This window comes from Equus asinus, chromosome 10 (assembly GCF_041296235.1).
Source record: "Equus asinus isolate D_3611 breed Donkey chromosome 10, EquAss-T2T_v2, whole genome shotgun sequence".
Taxonomy (NCBI): domain Eukaryota; kingdom Metazoa; phylum Chordata; class Mammalia; order Perissodactyla; family Equidae; genus Equus; species Equus asinus.
This window is the reverse complement of record NC_091799.1, coordinates 51,686,662-51,706,298: the sequence shown is the minus strand read 5'-3', so window position 1 is coordinate 51,706,298 and position 19,637 is coordinate 51,686,662. Positions and strand designations below refer to the sequence as shown.

Below are 19,637 nucleotides of genomic sequence, written 5' to 3'. Positions count from 1 at the left end.
CACGAGGCTGGGGGCTTCGTTCCCGTTCCCAGCACTCATGTCTCAACCCAGGCCCTGGGCTACCTGGGGGTAGGTCTTGACTTCCTGCCAGGCTGTGCCGTCCTGGGGCCAGAGGCTCCCTGTGTCTGAGCTTCCTGATTCTGCACCAAGAAACAGTGCATGACTCCCTCCTGGCCCCTCATGTGGACAAGAGCCCAGGAGATGTGTGGGGACAAGGTTTGGCCTGGCCTTGCTGACCTGGCACCTGAACTCTCAATTGTAACCTTTCACCTCCCACACCTTGGACTGGGAAGGGCAGGGGCAGCTGTAAACTTGGGGTCCAGAGTCTGCCTGCCCCCCAAATTTCCCCCTCCACCCCACGAGGAAGGTGCTGAGTACTGAGGAGCAAGCATCCATGCTGTGTGACCGTGAGCTTGTTCATAGGCCTCTCTTGACAACACTGGTTCCCCTCCCCCACCTCCATCTGGGCCTGTGGTCAGGTGGGGAGGAAGTAAGCAGGTGTGTGGGGATTGGCTGGCCCAGTCTGGCCCTGCCAGCCTCCCCAGGTCAGGGCCCAGGGGCCGAGACTTCCCAGGAGCAGGGGAGAGGAGCTGTGTGCAGCTGCAGACAGGAGGTGCGGGCTGGGGTCCAGGGAAGGAGGTGCTGGCCTGGAGTGGGGAGGGCGCTGCCCAGGGCAGGGGTGGCTCCAGGGAGTGAGTTGGCCTGAGGTGGTGGTTTCCTGTAACTGGCGCCTCTGGCAACCTGCCACTGATTCAGTTTGTGCCTTTCCTCCTTAGTCTCTCTTCCTCTTTATCTCTTCTCCTCTGTCTGTCTCTGTGTCTCTGTCTGTCTGCCTGTCTGTCTGTTTCTTCCTCTCCCTCTGGATTTCCACGGACTCCCTCCCCTCTCTGAGCCCTTCTCTGAGCCCTCCCTGCCCTGGCCCCAGCCCTCGCCATCCCTGCCCCTCCCTGTCCTGCCCCTCATACCCTTGGTCCTCGCTCTCTTTGTGAGCTGTCTGTCTGTGCCTCGAGCTCACCAACACCTGGCTTTTCCTGGGCCCCAGGAGCTCACCCTCCACCCTGTGTGCCCTGCAGGATGCCGCAGCTGAGCCTGTCCTGGCTGGGACTCGGGCCTGTGGCAGCCTCCCCGTGGCTGCTCCTGTTGCTGGTCGGGGCCTCCTGGCTCCTGGCCCACGTCCTGGCCTGGACCTACACCTTCTATGACATTGTTCACCGCCTGCGATGCTTCCCGCAGCCCCCCAAACGGAACTGGTTTTGGGGTCACCTAGGCCTGGTTAGTGTGGCAGCAGGAGGGGTCTGGGGCGTCAGGGTGGATCGACTTCCTGAGGGGTCAGGAATGGGGCTCAGGGTTGGGCTGTGGTCTAGGAGAGCGGAAGTGAGAGGGAGGCCCAGGCGGCCCCTCCTTGCTCACTCACTAGTTTCTCTGCTCTGCCATCCCACGCCTTTGCCACGTCCTTGTCCCCACCCCAAGCCTGCTCTGGATCCATCAGTGCAGCTCTGAGAGTCTCCCACATCCTTGTCCCCCACCCCAAGCCTGCTCTGGATCCATCAGTGCAGCTCTGAGGGGCTCCCAGGGCGGGCTGCACAGAGTGTGACCCCCTGGCATTCCCAGTCTGCACCGCTGAGCTTGAGATGGCCTTGGGGGCCCTGTCCAGAGTCGGCTCTGCCTGGCCCGTTTCCTTGAGTCTGCTCACGCTGGGCTGCAGTTGCCACACACGAATTAGCTATGGCCTCCCCACCCCCACCCACTGGGCACAGCTCCCCACCCCTTCCTGGGACCCCTTCCTCTCATCTGACTCTTCCCCCCAAGATGTCTCAATGGGCCCCGTTGCCCAACCTGGAGGAACTAGGCCACTCACTTCCCTTTCAGAGGCCTGTTCCGCTGCCTGCCCACACCCAGGCCTTCACCTTTCACTTGGTCCTGCTCATGCTTAATTAAACGTTAATTGTCCAAGTACTTATTATCTATCTCTCCACCTCGATGGCAGCTCTGGTAGCAGACATGGCAGGGCCAGCCCAGGGGCGGGTGGACAGCGGGCGCTCACAGCAAGTGTTGAGGACCTGGGTGGAGAACGTGCCTTCACCCGTCTCCGTCATGGCCACAGAGCTGACTGCCTACTCCTCCTGTCCTCTGGACCAGCTGAGGGATGAGTACAACTTTCCTTCCCTTCCCGGGGGGCGAGAGCTGCAGCTCAGGGGAGCACTTCCTGTGATTTCACTGTTCTCGTGACAAAGTTCAGAAGGGGGATGTTCCGAAGCTCATTGTGAGGCATTCCTGGGATTCTGGGTCTTGGGATGTTCTCTGGGCCCTGGGGGCAGCGGGAATGCCGTGGTTCCTGCAGGTCTGCCTCCTCCTCTGAGGGCTGAGCTGTGGGGGCTGGTCATGGACAGTCTTCCCACGTCCAGCTCCCTCACTGTGTTACCTTGGCTGAGTGACTATTCCTCTCTGGGTCAATTCGTTGAAGTGCTTTGAGTGTTTGTCTCAGCATCCTTGGGAGCAGGGAGGGGTCACAGGTGAAAAGTTCAACTACCTGAAAACTCTGGGGGTATTTTTCAGGCTTGGATTGCAGGATGGACTAGCGAATTCACATTACTGGGAGCCATACACCACTGTTTCTCCTCTTGGAGGTCTGAGTATTTTCATGGGAAATTTCAAGATATGTGTGTGTACATAGGTTCAGAAGAGATAGAGAGACAGGATGCATTATGAGAGACAGAGAGACAGACAGGACACAGTGTGAGAGCTAGAGAGACAGACAGGACGCAGTGTGCACAGTGGCCAGCTTCATAAGGGGTTCATCGGTGGGAGCTGCCCTCTTGAGTGATGGACAGAGCTCCTGTGTGTCTGCTGGTGCTGCCAGGACTGAAATGTCCTGGGTCTGCAAACATCACTACTCGAGGCAGTGGAGTCTGTTTGGAGAAGCAGGATATTAAAGCAGGTGAGAGACACTTGGCCCAGGGACAGGTCCTGAGCCCACCCTCCTGCCCACAAACCTCCCCCTTGAGCGCCTCCCCATGTGGCCGCCCCGGGGATGCAATCACTCCCAGGATGAGGGAAATCCATCTTCTGGAGCCAAGGTCGGCCTCTGTGTGCAGAGCGTGTCTTCTCCCTGTGCCCTGGTTGCTCCCTTGGGACTTGGAGAGGCCTCAGGGACCCTCCTACCCTGAGAGGAAAGGAGCAGCAGGAAGCCAGAATTCCCCCATCCGTGCGTAATCTGGACACAGTGTCCACTGCAGAGGCTGCAGGGGGGACATGCCGTGGCTGCTTCTGGGGAGTGATGGCCCCTCCTTGCTTGCAGGTCACCCCCACTGAGCAAGGCATGAGAGTTGTTACTCAGCTGGTGGCCAACTACCCCCAGGGATTTGTGACCCGGGTGGGCCCCGTCATGCCCCTTGTCACTCTCTGCCACCCCGACATGGTCCCGACTGTCCTCTGCGCCTCAGGTACCCACGCAGAGCTTGTGGTGGTGGCACCGTGGTGCATCCGCGGGCTCCTAGCTTCTCCCTGCAAGCTTCTGTGCAGCCCCTGCAGGACCCTGGCCCTCTGCCCCTCTCCTCTCAGTTGTCTTCCTCTTTCCTTCCTTTTTTCACCAACCCCCATCTCACCAATCCTCCCTCCACTGCTGTTTGCCCCCTGCCCTGCTGTCCTGGGCACCCCTGGGGCCCCAAGAGGCCTCAATGCAAGTTCTTGTCCTGGGGGATCCTCACTCTTAGAAGACAGGTCTAGACAGAGAGATCCCCGACCTCGAGTGGTGAGGAATGGGCTGGAAGGAGAGGAGTGAGGCAGCGCAGAGGAGAAGCAAGGTCTCTGCTGGGCCAGGCTGGAAGGCTTCCTGGAGAAGGAGTTTCTGGAACTGGGTCTGAAACAATGAGCAGAAATTTTCTAAAGCAGAGGGCAGAGGGGTGCAGTGGGCAAGATAGCATCCGAGGCCCCCTACCAGGCCTGGCCTCAACCCCGCCCACCCCCAGGCCAGAGCTTGAGGGCTTGAGGCTGGTGCAGGATCTGGGCTGCTATTTTCATGATGTCCACCTTTGATGGGTTGATTCCTTCCACTCCCTCCTGTGGCTTGTCCTCTTCAAGCTCATGGCCCTCCTGCTCCAGGCCCCAGGAATCGCCCCAAGCAGACCCCACCCCAGCCAGGCTCCCTTCTGCTGCCCCCTGCCTTTCTCACTTCCAGACAGACCAGGCTGAAGAGGGGAACAGGCAGCAGCTGACAGGGACCTTGGCTCCAACACCAAAATGCTGGGCGACTCTAGGCAGGTCCCTGGCTCTCTCTGGCTGCCAGTCTCTTTCAGCTGTGAGTGGTGGAATGTCTACCCTGTATGGTCTAAGCAAAGAAAGGGAATTGACTGACTGTTCAGGCCAGGGATCTTGTCTTCAGGCACGGCTGGATCCAGGTCTCAGACAGTGTCATCAGGAGTCGGTCTTCGTCTGTTAGTTCTGTGTCCCTCTGTGATGGCTTCACTCTCACGCTGGTCAAGATGAGTCCCAGAAGCTCAGCTCCCATGGAAACACGAGCTCGTGCCCAACAGTTCCAGGGAGAGCTGCAGGATTTGCTTTAGTTTGCCTGCTTAGGTCACAGGACCAGTTCCTCATGCAGTCACTGTGACTCCGATTGCCCGGATCGGCAGGCATAGGGTTCTCAGAGCTATTGTTCTGGGGTTCAAGGCAGTTTGATGGTTAAGAACTCAGGCCCTGGATTCAGACAGACCTGGGCCTGGGCTCAGGTCTCAGGCACACCACTTATGACCTGGAAGGCTGTGGGCAAGTAACTTCATATCGTTCAGTGACTCAGTCTCCTTATCCAGAAAACGGGGATAGGAGAGAAGTCAGGTGAACATGGATTTGGGATTCAAATGGGGAAGGACCCTTTCTGTCCCTGTAACTGAGGGACCTCAGTTGTCGTGTATGGAAGGTGTGGGGAGGGATCCCAGGAGGAGGATGAGCTGCTGGGTGGGATTCACGGGGCTCAGGTCTGGGTCTCTGCCCTGCAGGTCCTTCCCTCTGGCCACCTGGAAGGGTGGTTCAGTTCCTCTTTGTTCCTCTCCAGATTCGGAGCTCGGAGGAAGGTCTTCTGTACACACAGGACCTGGCGAGGACCTATGGGGACGTGTGCTGCTGGTGGGTGGGGCCCTGGCATGCAGTCATCCGCATCTTTCACCCCACCTGCATCAAGCCGGTGCTCTTTGCTCCAGGTAGACACCCCGCTGGCCACAGATTGCCTGCTGCTGAGGTCTCTGTGCTGCCTCCAGCTGGGCAGGTGACCCAGTGCAGACAGGAGGGGCCGTGGTGGAGATCACACTACCTCTGTCTTACCTAGATCCCCACTTGCCTGACCGCTGGTCGTGTCTGCTCATGCCGAGGCTGTGTCTGTGTGATGTCTGCTGTATGGCCCGTCTGGTCACATTTGCATTTCCACCTGGGTCCTAGTTACAGCTGGTATATGTTACACTTGGTTACGGCTAGTGCATGTTACACTTGGTTACACGTGGTATATGTTATATTTGGTTACAGCTGGTATATGTTTACTCCTTGGATCAAGTGGCGATGGTCTGAGTCATGTCTAGGGCTCAGCTGTGGTCAAGGACATCGAGGCATGTTGGAGTCTGTCTGGGTCTTGTCTGATGCCGCCTGAGTGTGTCTGGTTCTCCTGCTGGTCATGTCTGGGTTACATTTGGGGTTTGTCTGATCTCTGCGACCCGGGTCCCTGAGAGAAATGCCTGAAACCTTATATGAGTCTTGTCTGAGGCAGGTCTTAGCATATTTCTGGATCACAACTGGTCCACGTCTGTGACATTAATGGGACTGCGTTTAAGTCCTGTCTGTAGGACATGCTGAGGTCATGTCTTCAGGTCCATGTCAGAGCACGTTGTGTGATGTCAGGGTGTGTCATGCATGTTGTTTCATGTCAGGACATGTTAGTGCATGGTGAGGCCATGTCAGCTGTCCCAGGAGATGTGAGAGTTGGGCAGACACGGTGTCCCAGGTCCCTGTGAAGGTGTTTTGTAGAGTGCTGGGCTGTGCTCGGGTGTTTAGAACATGTTGGAACCTGTAGGAGCCATGCTGAGCCGTGCTGGGGCATGTTGTGCCATGTTGGGATGCATCTAAGCACGTAGGGGTGTGTCTGTGGCATCTGCCCTTGCTCTACTCTACAGTGCAGCCTGGTGTGCTCCCCCTTCACCTCGCCCCTCCTCCCAGCTTCCTCTGCTCTTGCCCCACTCCATCTAGGCTGGGCATGGAGGGGGAGTGCACACGTCTGGCTGGGGCCCCACCTTGCCTCAAAAGGCCCTCCCCTCCCCCGCTCCATGGCCCCTGATGGCTTATCTCTCATGTCAGCTGCCATCGCGCCTAAGGACATGGTCTTCTACAGATTCCTGAAGCCCTGGCTGGGTGAGCAACTGTGTGTGAGGGGATTGGGGACTACCTTGGGGGGCAGGGGAAGGCCCTCCCTTGCTCACTCTCTGTGGCTGCCCCTACCAGGGGATGGGCTCCCGCTGAGTGGCGGTGACAAGTGGAGCAGGCACCGCCGCATGCTGACACCCGCCTTCCACTTCAACATCCTGAAGTCCTACGTGAGGATTTTCAATGACAGTGTGAATATCATGCATGTGAGTCTCTTGAACCCAAGCTCCTACCTGGAGCCTCGGGGGCAATGGGGGCTCAGAGACATCTTGTCTGGAATTCTGGCTCTTCTGGGTAGCTTTGGGGCCATTGCTTCTCCTTTCTGAGCCTCGGTTTCCTCAGCTGTAAACTGGGGATAATGAGCCTCACTTTGCAGGGTGATCAAGATGACGTAATGGACTCCTGTCCCTGGCACATAGTAGGCGCTCATGTGCTAGTTTCTATGTTTCCCTCTCAGAAGCCTTGGAATCCTGAGACACTGTTGACGATAGTGATGAATATTGCATGTTGAGTCCTGAATATGGAGTAACAAGCCACTTTTCAATATATAAGGTTTCATTATTGCTAACAAGTCTACGAGTCAGTGAGCTGCTTCTTCTGGACGTGGATGGGGTCACTCATGTATCTGTGGTCACTTGTAGGTCAGGTACTTTGCTGTTCTGGGCTCAGTCCTCTCACGTGTTTGGGGCCTGGTTGGCTGCAGGCTGGTCTAGGATGCTCTCAGCTGGGACAATCCTCTCGTGTGGTTCCCTCCCTCCAGAAGGCATTTCAGGCTGTTCACACGGCAAAGGCTGGGTTCCGAGAGGCTGAGAGGAAGCTGCAATGCCTCTTGAGCTCTAGGTTTAGGATGATCACTCATCATTTTTACCACATTGGCCAAAGCAAGTCCAAAGGCCAGCCCAGAATGAAAGGGTGGTGAAATGGGTGCCTTCTCCTCATGGAAGTTCACAGGCACATTGCAAAGGGTGGATGTAGGGAGGTGAAGCATTGGAGGTGGGGGTTTTGTGAAGTGCCTGGGACTTTTCCACACTTGCGAGCTAACAAGTAAGCTCATTACTGTTTTGTGGATCCTGCCAGAAGACATGAGACTCCTGAACCAGAGACAAAGGACAGTTTATTACTCATGGCTCAGCAAACGGCACGTGCCTATTGTTGGTTTGCATTCTTTCTCCATGTCCCCAAATCCCATGAGGACAACACAGGTGGGCTTCCACGGATGCCTGCTCATGCAGTATGTTGCAATGCACAGGAGGAGCACTAGGTTTAGGGACTGTGTGAGTTTCATTGCAATAGGAAGCAAGCCTGATATGTGCCCGGGGGGAGACATTTCCTCTTCCCTCAATGTTGTTTGCTGCAAACACAACTCTGAGAAATGGCCCAGGTAAAGAACATGTTTTTGGCATACCCAGCAAGAATGTGCAGGGTGCTCAGGGCCCATGGAAGACTACCGCTACCAACATAGGGGACAGTCTCCTAGCCAATTTATAACAATAGGATGATGAAAGCTAGCATTTATTGAGCACATTCTATATGCTAGAAGTTACATGGCAATTCCATGATGTGTGCTGTCTAATTTAATTTTCATGTCCCTGTGAGGTGGAGATTCTTTTTCCCCATTGCAGATGGTGAAACTGAGGCTGAGAGAGGTTAGGGAGTTGCTTGAGTTCACACAGACGGCAAGTGAGCTAACAAGTGGAGCTGGGATTCCAACCTGGTTTGTCTGACACAAAAGCAGGTCATCTGACCTGTCACTGAGGATTTGACAAGTGGAGCCCAGAGGAAGGCAATGAGCTGGCCAAGGGTGCACAGAGTGTAACAGGCAGAGCCAGGACTGGAATGCAGGTCTCCTGACTCCCAGCCGTGGGGTCTTCATGTCCTCACAGTAACAGTGTCCACTCCCGCTCATGCCTGGTCCTCCACAGGACAGGTGCTTGGGTTCAAGAGGCCGGGTCTGGGGAGCCCATCCTGGTGTTGGGTTGGGGCGGGGCTGAGGGGAGGCCAGTCCCAGCCCTGGCTCTGCCGCTTCTCTGTCCAGGCCAAGTGGAAGCGCCTGGCCTCGGAGGGCAGTGCCCATCTGGACATGTTTGAGCACATCAGCCTCATGACCCTCGACAGTCTGCAGAAATGTGTCTTCAGTTTCGACAGTAACTGCCAGGAGTGAGTCCTTGCCCAGGGCCAGGGAACACGCTCTATAGATGCAAGGGAATAGATGGGGGAAGACTGACCATGGCAATCAGAAGAGCTTTCCTGGGTGACAAGGGTCCAAGCTGGACACTGAATGGGGGAATGGAAAAGGGAAAGAGCAATATTTTCAGGTAGTTAGAAATGTTTAATACAGGACAGGAGGCTAGGACGAGCAGAGTGTGTGCAACAGTAAGGAGACACCTGGGAAATGGGGTTGGAGGTATAGGTGGGGGTAGATCTTAATGACATTGAAAAGCCAGGCAAAGCACTATCAACTTGCTTGAGGTGTCCAGGGAACCATGGAAGGTGTTTGAGCAGATGAGGGTCAAGCTGAGCTTGGACGTCTGACTCTAGAGAAGACTTGTGTAGACACAGGTGGTGTTGACACTGGATGCATGGAGACTCAGGAGGAGGCTAGGTCCATTGTCAGTTGGGAGAGGACAAGGTCTGAGCTGTGTGGACGGTTTTGGAAGGAGAAGGGGCAGATATTGGTAGGAGAGAGAGGAGAGAAGCATGATGTCTCAGCTGTGCCCTTGGCACCTGGCACATGGAGGCAGCTCACAGAGACAGGAAAGGAAGAAGGGAGAGAAGAAAGACTGGAGAGTCACGTCTCCTGGATCGTCCCCACCATCCATCTGTGGGGCCATCTGTTCCTGGAGACTCAATTTCCCCATAGGATGTAGGGCCTGATTTCTGGTGGGAGGTGCTTCCTGGGCTTCAGGTGAGCTAAGTTGTTGCCTCTCTTCATGCCCACATCCTGCAGGAAGCCTAGTGAATATATTGCTGCCATCTTGGAGCTCAGTGCCCTTGTGACAAAGCGGCACCAGCAAATCATCCTGCACATGGACTTCCTGTACCACCTCACCACTGATGGACGGCGCTTCCGTAGGGCCTGCCGCCTGGTGCATGACTTCACAGATTCTGTCATCCAGGAGCGGCGTCGCACCCTCCCTGATCAGGGTCTTGATGACCTCCTCAAGGCCAAGGCTAAGGTCAAGACTTTGGACTTCATCGATGTGCTCCTGCTGGCTAAGGTGGGCTTCTCTGGGACCTGAATTCAAGAAGTAGAATGCACCTTGATTTCAAATGTGAGATAGAAGAACTTGGACCTGACCCAGAGGGAAGTGGGGAGCCATGGAAGGTGCTTGAGGACGGGAGGGATGGGTCAGGGGTATGTTTTAGAGATGACTGTGTGGAATGCAGGCTCTGGGGAGCTGTTAAGTGTGAAACTGATGCTGGGCAGGGCCTGAGACTTTACTCTACTTAATAAGTTAGTCATATACAGATATACATACGACTAACTTATGAAGTCTAATATATATATATTATATCTATGTCAGAACGCTGGCTCAGAGCAGCCCACTTATTGCTCACAGCAGTAACAGTAGCCAGAGCAGAAGTGTGGCTCTGGTTCCCCATTCCCAAGTTCCTGTGAGGGTGGTGTGATGTTGTTACCTGTGCATGCAGCCATGCTTGCATCACGAGAGAGGTGCACCCACAGTATGAACCTTGGAACTTAGGACAGCTGACTCATCTGTCCCTTCTTCCTTATGGTGAGAGAGACAAGGAGAGAAGGAGAAGGAGAATCTTCTGGAATATAAGCAGATCTTCAGTGAGAAGGCAAAGTCTGTAGGTTCTGTAGGGTTATCTCCAGGGGAGATAAGGAATCTCTGGATCTACCATCCAACAATGTGAGCAAATGGCTCTGGAGCGATGCTCAATGTCTAACTTCCAAGGCAAGTTGCCAGTCAATCATCCTGCAGCTTGGGTTGCCAATATATTTTTCTCAGAAAGCCTTCATCACGTAGAACCATGGAAATGTTCATGGATCATTCATTCCTCCCACCAGGGACAAGAGAGGAGGCAAGGATGCCAAGGAGGAGGCCTGTGGGGTGGGGCCTCTGGTGATAGGGACAAAGGGAGGTCCAGGAGTGCAGGGTTGGCTTGGGGTCCTGGGTGGATGTTGGAGCTTCAGAGATTGTCTCAGGGCCCCTAGGAGCCGGTGATGTGGGGGGTCTTGCTTTCTCTCCAGGATGAAGATGGGAAGGAACTGTCAGATGAGGACATCCGAGCTGAAGCTGACACCTTTATGTTTGCGGGTGAGATTACAGAAGGGGCAGGGGTTTCTTTATCCCAGGGACTTGGCTGGTGGCCCCTGGACCACTGCATCGCCCCCCATCCTCCCTGAGGGCCTCAACGTAAGGACGCTGTCCACCTTCTGGTGCTGAAGCCTCCCAGAAACCCAAACTTGTCTGGCTGCCTCTCAGGACATGACACCACAGCCAGCGGCCTCGCCTGGGTCCTGTACAACCTCGCGAGGCACCCGGAGCACCAGGAGCGGTGCCGGCAGGAGGTGCGAGAGCTCCTGAGGGACCGCGAGCCTAAAGAGATTGAGTGGTGAGTGCAGGTGCACATGGTCTGTTCCTGAAACCCTCTCCTTGTCTCTGCTCCCCAGCTGGGTGTGGGAAGGTCTTTTCGTCCATTCTGTGATTTTTGCTTAGTGGGAATAGGAGCAGAGCCCAGAGGTGGGGTCAGGTACCCAGCCCGGGTCTCTAAGGACAGGTTACAGCCTTCTGGGTAGAAGATCTGGACGGCAAGAGAATTAGTGCAATGTGTGAGGGCAGATCATGCCCCTTAGGACCTGTTCAGAGAGTGAACCTCCCTTCTGCTCCCTTACTTTTCTCTCTGAAATCGCATTCTTTCAAACATCTTCACCACCTGGATGTTTGCTGGGCTCCTAACTCCTATCATATTGTTCAGTCCAGGGTTCACAGGGGACACCTGAGGATTGAAGTCACTCAACTCTTGTCCATGAACACCTCCACCTTCATCCATCCAGTCCCCATTCAGCAAACACTGCCACACTGCCTGCCCATCCCCAATTCTTGCTGTCCCCAACTCTTCCCAGCCCTATCCTGTGTCCTGGAGACCCGGGAAGGACCCAGACCCGGCCTGCGCCTTCCAGGGGCTCCCAGGCTGGTGGGGGATCGTCCCAGGTCAGGACACTCCCAGTCCACATGGGCAGGGCCTGGGTTCAGAGCATGACAGGCAAGACTGAGGGTGGAGAGAGTTCTCAGCTGAGACCTTGAATGCTGATCAGTAGACATTTGGGTGTAGTTGTGTGCGGTTCTGTCAAGAAGATAGTGTGGGCAAAAGTGATGGGGAGGAGAAGGGCACAGGCAGAGGGAGAGGGGGAGGGAAGGTAGCAGAGAGGGAGAGATAAAGAGAGACAAAGAGCGGGAGAGAGGAATAGAATGGAGGAGGGGGAAGGAGAGAGAGAGAAAGGAGAGGGAAGGAGGGAGCAAGAGAGGGAGAGAGAGTGAGGGATGGAGAGACAAAGGAAGGGAAGGAGAGAGGAAGGGAGGGAGAATGAGAGAGAGAGAGAGAGAGAGTGACTCATGGTGAGATGATGAGGCTGGGAGATGGCAGGAGAGGCCGGTTGTGGAAGACTTTAGTGAAATGTTAAGTGCTCCAATTTTAAGTCAAAGGCAATGGGGAACCAAGGAAGGTGTTTGAGCAGGAGGAGGACAGGTGAGATCTGGGTAGCAGAGAGAGATTTCTAGGGCTGGGGGGCCTGCTGGAGAGGACAAGCTGTAGGATCGGGCCCAGGGAGGAGATCCGAGGCCTGAGCCAGGCCAGGGGCTGGGGGCTGGTGAGGAGACGTTGGACTGGACAGGCGTTTTGGAGGAAGTGTTCACTCCAAGTCTTGCTCAGCACAGCGGTCCTGTGAGGTGGAGAAACACTTTTATTGTTTTTAATCCAAGACTTAACCAAAATTATGCACTTAGTAAAAAAGAAGAGTGCAAAAGAATTTGCAATAAAAATGGACTTCCTTCTTAATCTGCACCCTGTGGGTAACTCTTGTCAATGAATTCCTGTGCCTCCTTTTAGAAGACATCTATCCTTATACCCACATTTATATGACTCCTCTCTTTCTGTCTCTGTCCAGGTGGGAGTTCAGGTGTGCACATTAAAAGTATAACTTTGAACTCTTTACTTTTTCTTGAAGAATGAGTTTTGGAAAAGTGGTTTTGAATGACATAAACCACGGTGAGAACAAGTTCTTATTGCACTAAATGAGACATTACAGAGAAGACTAGGGCTATCCTTGACACCGTAAGTTTGGTTAACGTCCATCACCACACACAGTTACAAACTTTTCTTTCTTGTGATGAGAACTTTCAAGATCTACTCTTTTAGCAGCTTTCAAATATATAATACAGTATTGTTAATTAAACTCACTGTGTTGTACCTTACATCTCTTTGGGCTACTTTGGGCTAATTTTTATGAAGTCAGATCTGTCAGAATTTTCTTTTGCAGACATTCCCTCCATCCATACCCTAGGGTTCTGTGGGTTTCCTTAACTAGATGTTAAGTTTTCACGTATTCATGTGTCTGTCTCTCAGCTTTCTATTCTGTTCCATGGGTCTATTTTCCTCTCCTTGCAGAGGTGCTACACTGTTCTTTTAACTCCTGCATATTTGTGATAAATCTTAACATACAGTAGAGTTCCTCTTCTTTTTAATCTTTCAATTTTAAATTGACTTAGCTCTTCATCGCCTTTTATTTTCCCAGAAACAATTTTGGAGTAGGTTTATCAAGTTCTTTAAAATGTCAGGTACATTTTCATTTGAATTGGATATATTCTACTGGTTGACTTGAATGTATGATTGGCCTGTGGAAAATGGATTATTGCACAATATTAACACACACTATCCCAGAGTGTGGAATGGACATCCATTTCTGGATATTCAAAAAATCTTTAGTTTGTTAATAGAGTCTAAAATTTTTGCATAGACATTTTATGCACATTTTGTTAAATTAATCCTTAGATATATTTGTTGCTATGGTGAATCATATCTTCTATTTGGATTGAGAGAAGTTTATAAATTCAGTAGGAATATGCAGATTTCAGATTTTTGCCAATTTTAATCCAGGTATTCTATATAAATATTATTATAATCTTCTCTCTTGTTGTCTTTTCTAATTGGTTGTTGCTTATACATAGAAAAACCAGTAATTTGTGCCTATAAATTTTGTGCCTAATGAATATAGTAAATACCAAAGAGGGAGTCTCATGTAAATAGGAAAAATGAAGATCGTTTAATTAAAGATCTTGGAACAACTGGGAAGCTACCTGGAAAACAGTTAATTCAAACTGTGTTTATGTATTATAAGAATACAACATCTAGATGAATCAAAGATTTAAAATAAAAAATAAAGGAGTCTTAAAACTCTAGTTCTAGTCTAAAAACCCTGGAAAAACTGTTTTATAGTTCCAGGGTAGGGAAGGCCCTATTTTTTAAACTGTATTCTATTTTACTTTTTATCAAGATTATGATAGTTTACAACATTGTGAAATTTCAGTTGTACATTATTATTTGTCAGCCATATTGTAGGTGCACCCCTTCACCCTTTGTGCCCACCCTCCCAGTCCCCCTTTCCCCTGGTAACCACTAATCTGTTCTCTTTGTCCACATGTTTAACTTCCGCATGTGAGTGGAGTCATACAGAGATTGTCTTTCTCTATCTGGCTTATTTCATTTAACATAATACCTCAAGCTCCATCCATGTTGTCATGAATGGGACAATTTTATCCTATTTTATGACTGAATAGTATTCCATTGTATATATATACCATATCTTCTTTATCCACTCATCAGTCAATGGGCACTTCGGTTGCTTCCACGTCTTGGCTATTATGAATAATGCTGCAATGAACATAGGGTTGCATGGGTCTCTTTGAATTGCTGATTTCAAGTTCTTTGGATAGATACCTAGTAGTGGGATGGCTGGGTCATATGGGATCTCTATTTTTAATTTTTTGGGAAGTCTCCATAGTGTTTTCCACAGTGGCTGCACCAGTTTGCATTCCCACCAGCAGTGGATGAGGGTTCCTTTTTCCGCACAACCTCTCCAACATTTGTTATTTTTGTTTTGGTTATTTTAGCCATTCTAACGGGTGTAAGGTGATATCTTAGTGTAGTTTTGATTTGCATTTCCCTGATGATCAGCGATGATGAACGTCTTTTCATGTGCCTATTGGCCATCCATATATCTTCTTTGGAGAAATGTCTGTTCATGTCTCCTGCCCATTTTTTGATCAGGTTGTTTGATTTTTTGTTGTTGAGTTGTGTGAGTTCTTTACATATTATGGAGATTAATCCTTTGTTGGATATTTGGTTTGCAAGTATTTTTTTTCCCATTTGGTGGGTTGTGTTTTTGTTTCAATCCTGTTTTCCCTTGGGGAAGGCCCAACTTTTGTCACAAGTCCCAGGAGATAGACAAGAAGAGATTGATATGCTATTAAATGAAAAAGATACAGAGCAGTATTTGTAGTATATAATATGCCATTTTATAACTTTTTTTAAGATGCAAAAACATAACTCTGGAAGGATACATCAAAAATAACAACCTCAGCAAACTATAAAGAGGGGAAATGAGTGGTGTTGGGCCACAGGGACAGTGTTTTGTAGTTTTCTAATTTGAACCAGTTAACTGTATCAGCTATTAAAAATTCAAATCACCACACAACAAGAAGGGAGTGAAAGAAAAAGAATTCAGCCCCGTTACCAGATCTTCGATGCTTATAATTTTTTTGGGGGGGACTCTCATGTTTTCTAAGTGTAAAATCACTCTCTACCAAAAGTGACATGTTTATCCCCACATTTCGAATTGCGCTACGCTCCTTTTTTCCCTTGTCTAATTGCATTAGCTCGTATCTCTAGCACCGTGATAAATAAGAGCAAAACATTGGAGCTGTTTCTTTCATTTCTTAATAATTCCTTTGCCTTTTGATTTTACTTTCTTGCCATAAAACTTATTTTATTTTATGCAAATTTGAAAACCATTTTATGGTTGGCTTTTGGGTGTTGTGTTTTGCTCAGAAAAGCTTTAAAAAATATCTAGCTGATGTTCTCAGTCTGGCACTTGTGTAATATTGCTTTTCTTTCAAACCACAGTATTGAGATGTGATTGACATACAAAAAGCTGTACACATTTAATGTACACAACTTAGTGAGTTTGGAGATGTGTGATCCATCTGGAATTTATCCTGTTATAGGAGTGAGGGTCAGAGGAAGGTGGAGAGAGGCTCTAACAGGGCAGGAGGAGGGCTGAGGGGTCTCTGTTTTGGCTCCCTGGATAATTGTTTGGGGGTTTCCTTAGGGACGACCTGGCCCAGTTGCCCTTCCTGACCATGTGCATCAAGGAGAGTCTGCGGTTGCATCCCCCAGTGACAATGGTCTCCCGCTGCTGCACCCAGGACATTGTGCTCCCGGATGGCCGGGTCATCCCCAAAGGTGCCCTCAACGTCAAGGGGAAGAGCATCCTGGGCAGGAAAAGGGGCCCGTCTGCCAGCGGGGGACCTCTTCCTGACCGGCCCCTCCTCTCCCACAGGTGTTATCTGCCTCATCAGCATTTTCGGGACCCACCACAACCCATCCGTGTGGCCAGACCCTGAGGTGCTGCCTCCCCCCACTCTCATCCTTGTCTGCTCCCCTAAGGGGACCCAGGGGAGGGCGCAGGGTTCTGACCTGACAAATGAGACATCACCTCCCCCCATCATACACACGTCTGACTCTCCAAGGCTGGAGGTCCTGGGAGAACCCACCCAGCAGCCCTGTCTTGGCCTCGCCCCCAGGTCTATGATCCCTTTCGCTTCGACCCAGAAAACACCAAGGAGAGGTCACCTCTGGCCTTTATTCCCTTCTCAGCGGGGCCCAGGTGAGGACGGCAGGCATCTGAGGTGGGGATGTGGTGATGGGGGCGGGGGTCTGGGATTGAGATCCCAACATGACTGTGAGGGCGGGAAAAGGGGAAAAGTGAAGATGGGCAGAGTTCCAGCTCTCCTTCCCCCCTGCCCCGGAGGTTATGGGTAATGGTCTGGGGCCTGGGGTCCTCGGTGTGCTCAGAGCCCCTGCCCCCTGTCTTCTGGTCTGAGCTCGGGCTGCAGGCTGGGCCAGGCTCAGGGGATGTGCAAGCCCTGGCGGAGGCCCAGGCTTCTCTCTGCCTGCGGGCAGGGATGGGGGTCTCTGGACAGGTTCCGGCGCGATGGTGCGGGCATGGGGGTCCCGGGACAGGTTCCGGCGCGATGGTGCGGGGATGAGGGTCCTGGGCGCCTTCGAGCCCCCACTCCCGCCGCAGGAACTGCATCGGGCAGACGTTCGCCATGACGGAGATGAAGGTGGTCCTGGCGCTCACGCTGCTGCGCTTCCGCGTCCGGCCGGCCGGGGAGGAGCCGCGCCGGAAGCCGGAGCTGATCCTGCGCGCCGAGGGCGGACTGTGGCTGCGGGTGGAGCCGCTGAGCGCGGGCCCCCAGTGATCTGCGGCCTCCCGACCGGGGATCCACCCCGACCCCACACCTCACTGTGCAGATTCCCAGGAATAAATCTGTGCTGTCACCTCTGCCCCAGCCTATCGGGAGCCAGCAGGGGGCGGTGGTGGCTGCGGGGGATGGGGAGGGGCCGTGGTGGGTGGAGGCGGGGCCGGTGTCTCTGAGTCCGACACCCTGCCTGCTTCTCCCGCTGACCACTTGGCCCCACGCCGCTCAAGGGTTCTTCTAGAAACCAACGAGGGACTTCATCCTGTGGGCAGTAGGGAGCTGTGGGAGGTGTCTGAGCAGGAGGGCGCCAGGGTGAAGGACGGACGTAAGGGGCACATTTGAGGCTCTGAGCCGGGAGGAGAACCTGTGCTCTGAGCGCTCTGACCTCGGTTCCATCTCCTAATATACCCAATCTTTCCTCACCTCAGAACCCTTCGCTATGTATCTGTGGTTACTGTGTTACTGTCTTGACTTGAACATGACAAGCCGGATGCTTTATAGTGTGTTGTGTTGTCTGTCCCTGTTGCAGTGTCTGCTGTTTTTGCTGGTTTTCACTCCTAGGGTCAGTGTTCTTGTGTGCCTGGTTACCACTGCCTGGGTAGTGGCTGCCATATTTGAAATAATATCCGTCGAATTTGAAGGAGGCAGCTTTCTGTAAGAGGAATCCTAGGAGCCGTGCTGGGTGAGGATGAAGTTAAATGAAGTTCAAGGCTCATGGTGCCCAAGGCCACCAGGAAGATTAAAGTCAAGCCGCAGTGACACTTGCAGGCTCCTCCTCTTCCATTTGCTGTCATGCTGAGGGTGGAGCTTTGTGAGGTCTCCACCAACGTGAGGAGCGCTCCCCTCCTGGCCTCTCCCTGGGCTCTGCCTTTTCTCTCCCCACCACGAGGACATCCAAACAGGGATTCACATTTTCTTGGCTGGAGAAATGCCTCCAGGGTAATAAAATGAACATAATGTTCATTTTATCTCTGGGTTCCTGTTTTCATTTGAGTAGTGTCTTCCTATTTCTTTACTGTCTTTTCAGGTCGTTATTCATTTAAGAAACTGGGAAGGTATCCAGCTTTGAGAGTTGTTTTTAGAAACCTGAAAGTTTAATCCGAGTAGCCTGGCTTTCCATTCATGGAAAACAGAAGTCTCAATTGGGATTTTAAGTGGTCGTGGTCCAGTTATGACTCCACTCTTGGATGTAGTAGGAATGGTGGTTGCCTTTAAGCGTATAGATTTCCAGGCCATAAGAGCCCACAGCAGGTTAAGGGGAGGCCTGCACATCACCCAGACTCTGGACTCTGGGCTGAACGGAGGCAGCAGGTGGACTTTGGGTGTGACTCCCTTGGGATGTTGTGAGTGTGTTCCTTGTCTAGGAAGAAGGGTACACACGGGATGTTTTGGTAGTCAACAGGATGGCCTGTTCGGGGACTGCTAATTGTGTATCAGGATACGCATTTTGCTCTCTTAGAATCCTTAGTTTTTAGGTATGCGCATGGCTGGCTGTAACACAAATCATACCTGAAGGCTTTTCTTGAAGGTAGACTGGTTAAAGAACTGTACCGCGTCCCATATGGAGAAGTCAAAGACTACATAGTAATTCCGGGAACCTTCTTGAAGAGACAGCTGAGATGCTCTCTCTGTCCAGTCTTCCCCTCTCCTCCTTCCTGTTGCGTGGACCATTGAGGTGGTGGCTGGAGCTCCATCTTGGGTCACAAGGACCAGACTACTCTTTGGGGCGGGTGGAGCAGACACCTCGATGCCATCAGGGTCAAATGACCCTGGATCAACCACACCCTGGAGTTGTACTACCAACGTCACAATCTCAGTCTGCTCTTTACCAGCTGTGTGGCTTGTGGAGAATTGTTTCTCTCTCTGAGCCTCAGTTCCTTTCCTGTGAAGTAGTAGGCACGTTACCGCACTGCTGTGGAGCTTGAATAAGCAAGCATGTGCAGCATGACTGGGTCAATATCTGGTGGGCATCAGCACTCAGTGAGGGTTACTTTCCTCCCTTTTGACCCTCTTTTTGTATCACATCCTAAAATTTAAAATGTTTTAAAGTCGTGAAGCTTACATTTAAGTTTTGAGGAATGTGGCGACTGGCTGTTGAAGAGAAGTATCATTAGAAGATTCAGTGAGTTCAAAATATCCATAGTTATGTCTGAGAAATTACAAGGGCGTCCGATGTGAAGCTGGCCTGAAGCTAGGAAGTGAAAATGGTTTTTTCACTCAGAGAAGCATGACCCGGGCTTCATTTTAGTCTGGACATTCCAGGAAGCGGGGTTCACGCTGGTCTGCAATAGCGAGAGGAATGTGGAGGGGATGGGAATGAGGCTGTTTCCTACAGTACCTGGGACAGCGGCCGCCCCTGGACTGACTCCTGTCAGGCTGTAGCAGGTCCGGGGGTACAGGGCACAAGTCTCAGAGCCTGTCAGGAGCCCACAGATCGAGGGCCTGGACTGGTTGGGTAACAAGCACATGAAAAGTTGCTCAACATCACAGCCACTAGGGAAATGCCAATCAATGCCACAATTGATACCACTTCACAACCACTAGGATGGCAAGAAAATAAAAAAGGGAAAATAACAAGTGTGGATGAGGATGTGGAGTGATTGGGACCCTCAGACACTGCTGGTGCGAATGTAAAATGGTGCAGCCATGAGGGAAAACCGTTTGTTGGTTCCTCTATAAATTTAACCTAGAATTACCATATGACCCACGCCCAGGTATATTCCCCAA

At 51.9% G+C, this 19,637-nt stretch overlaps 1 protein-coding gene across 7 annotated transcripts; it reads left to right on the top strand.

Moving 5' to 3' along the window:
• Positions 1-508: 508 nt before the first annotated feature.
• LOC106831784 (cytochrome P450 4F3) lies at positions 509-17,878 on the top strand. Of its 7 annotated transcripts, none has more exons than XM_014842187.3 (13): positions 509-613; positions 1,074-1,272; positions 5,051-5,195; positions 6,337-6,390; positions 6,481-6,608; positions 8,438-8,559; positions 9,350-9,620; positions 10,619-10,685; positions 10,854-10,983; positions 15,755-15,888; positions 15,986-16,050; positions 16,230-16,312; positions 16,733-17,878. In XM_014842187.3, exons 2-13 carry the CDS (start codon positions 1,075-1,077, stop codon positions 16,908-16,910), a joined length of 1,575 nt encoding a protein of 524 aa, XP_014697673.3. In that variant the 5' UTR covers positions 509-613; position 1,074; the 3' UTR covers positions 16,911-17,878. The 7 variants fall into 7 exon arrangements, with proteins under 7 accessions (XP_014697673.3, XP_070375395.1, XP_070375394.1 ...); XM_070519294.1 differs by having other exon boundaries at positions 512-613; positions 6,481-6,593; XM_070519293.1 differs by having other exon boundaries at positions 512-613; positions 6,229-6,390; positions 6,481-6,593.
• The last annotated feature ends 1,759 nt before the right edge of the window (positions 17,879-19,637 follow it).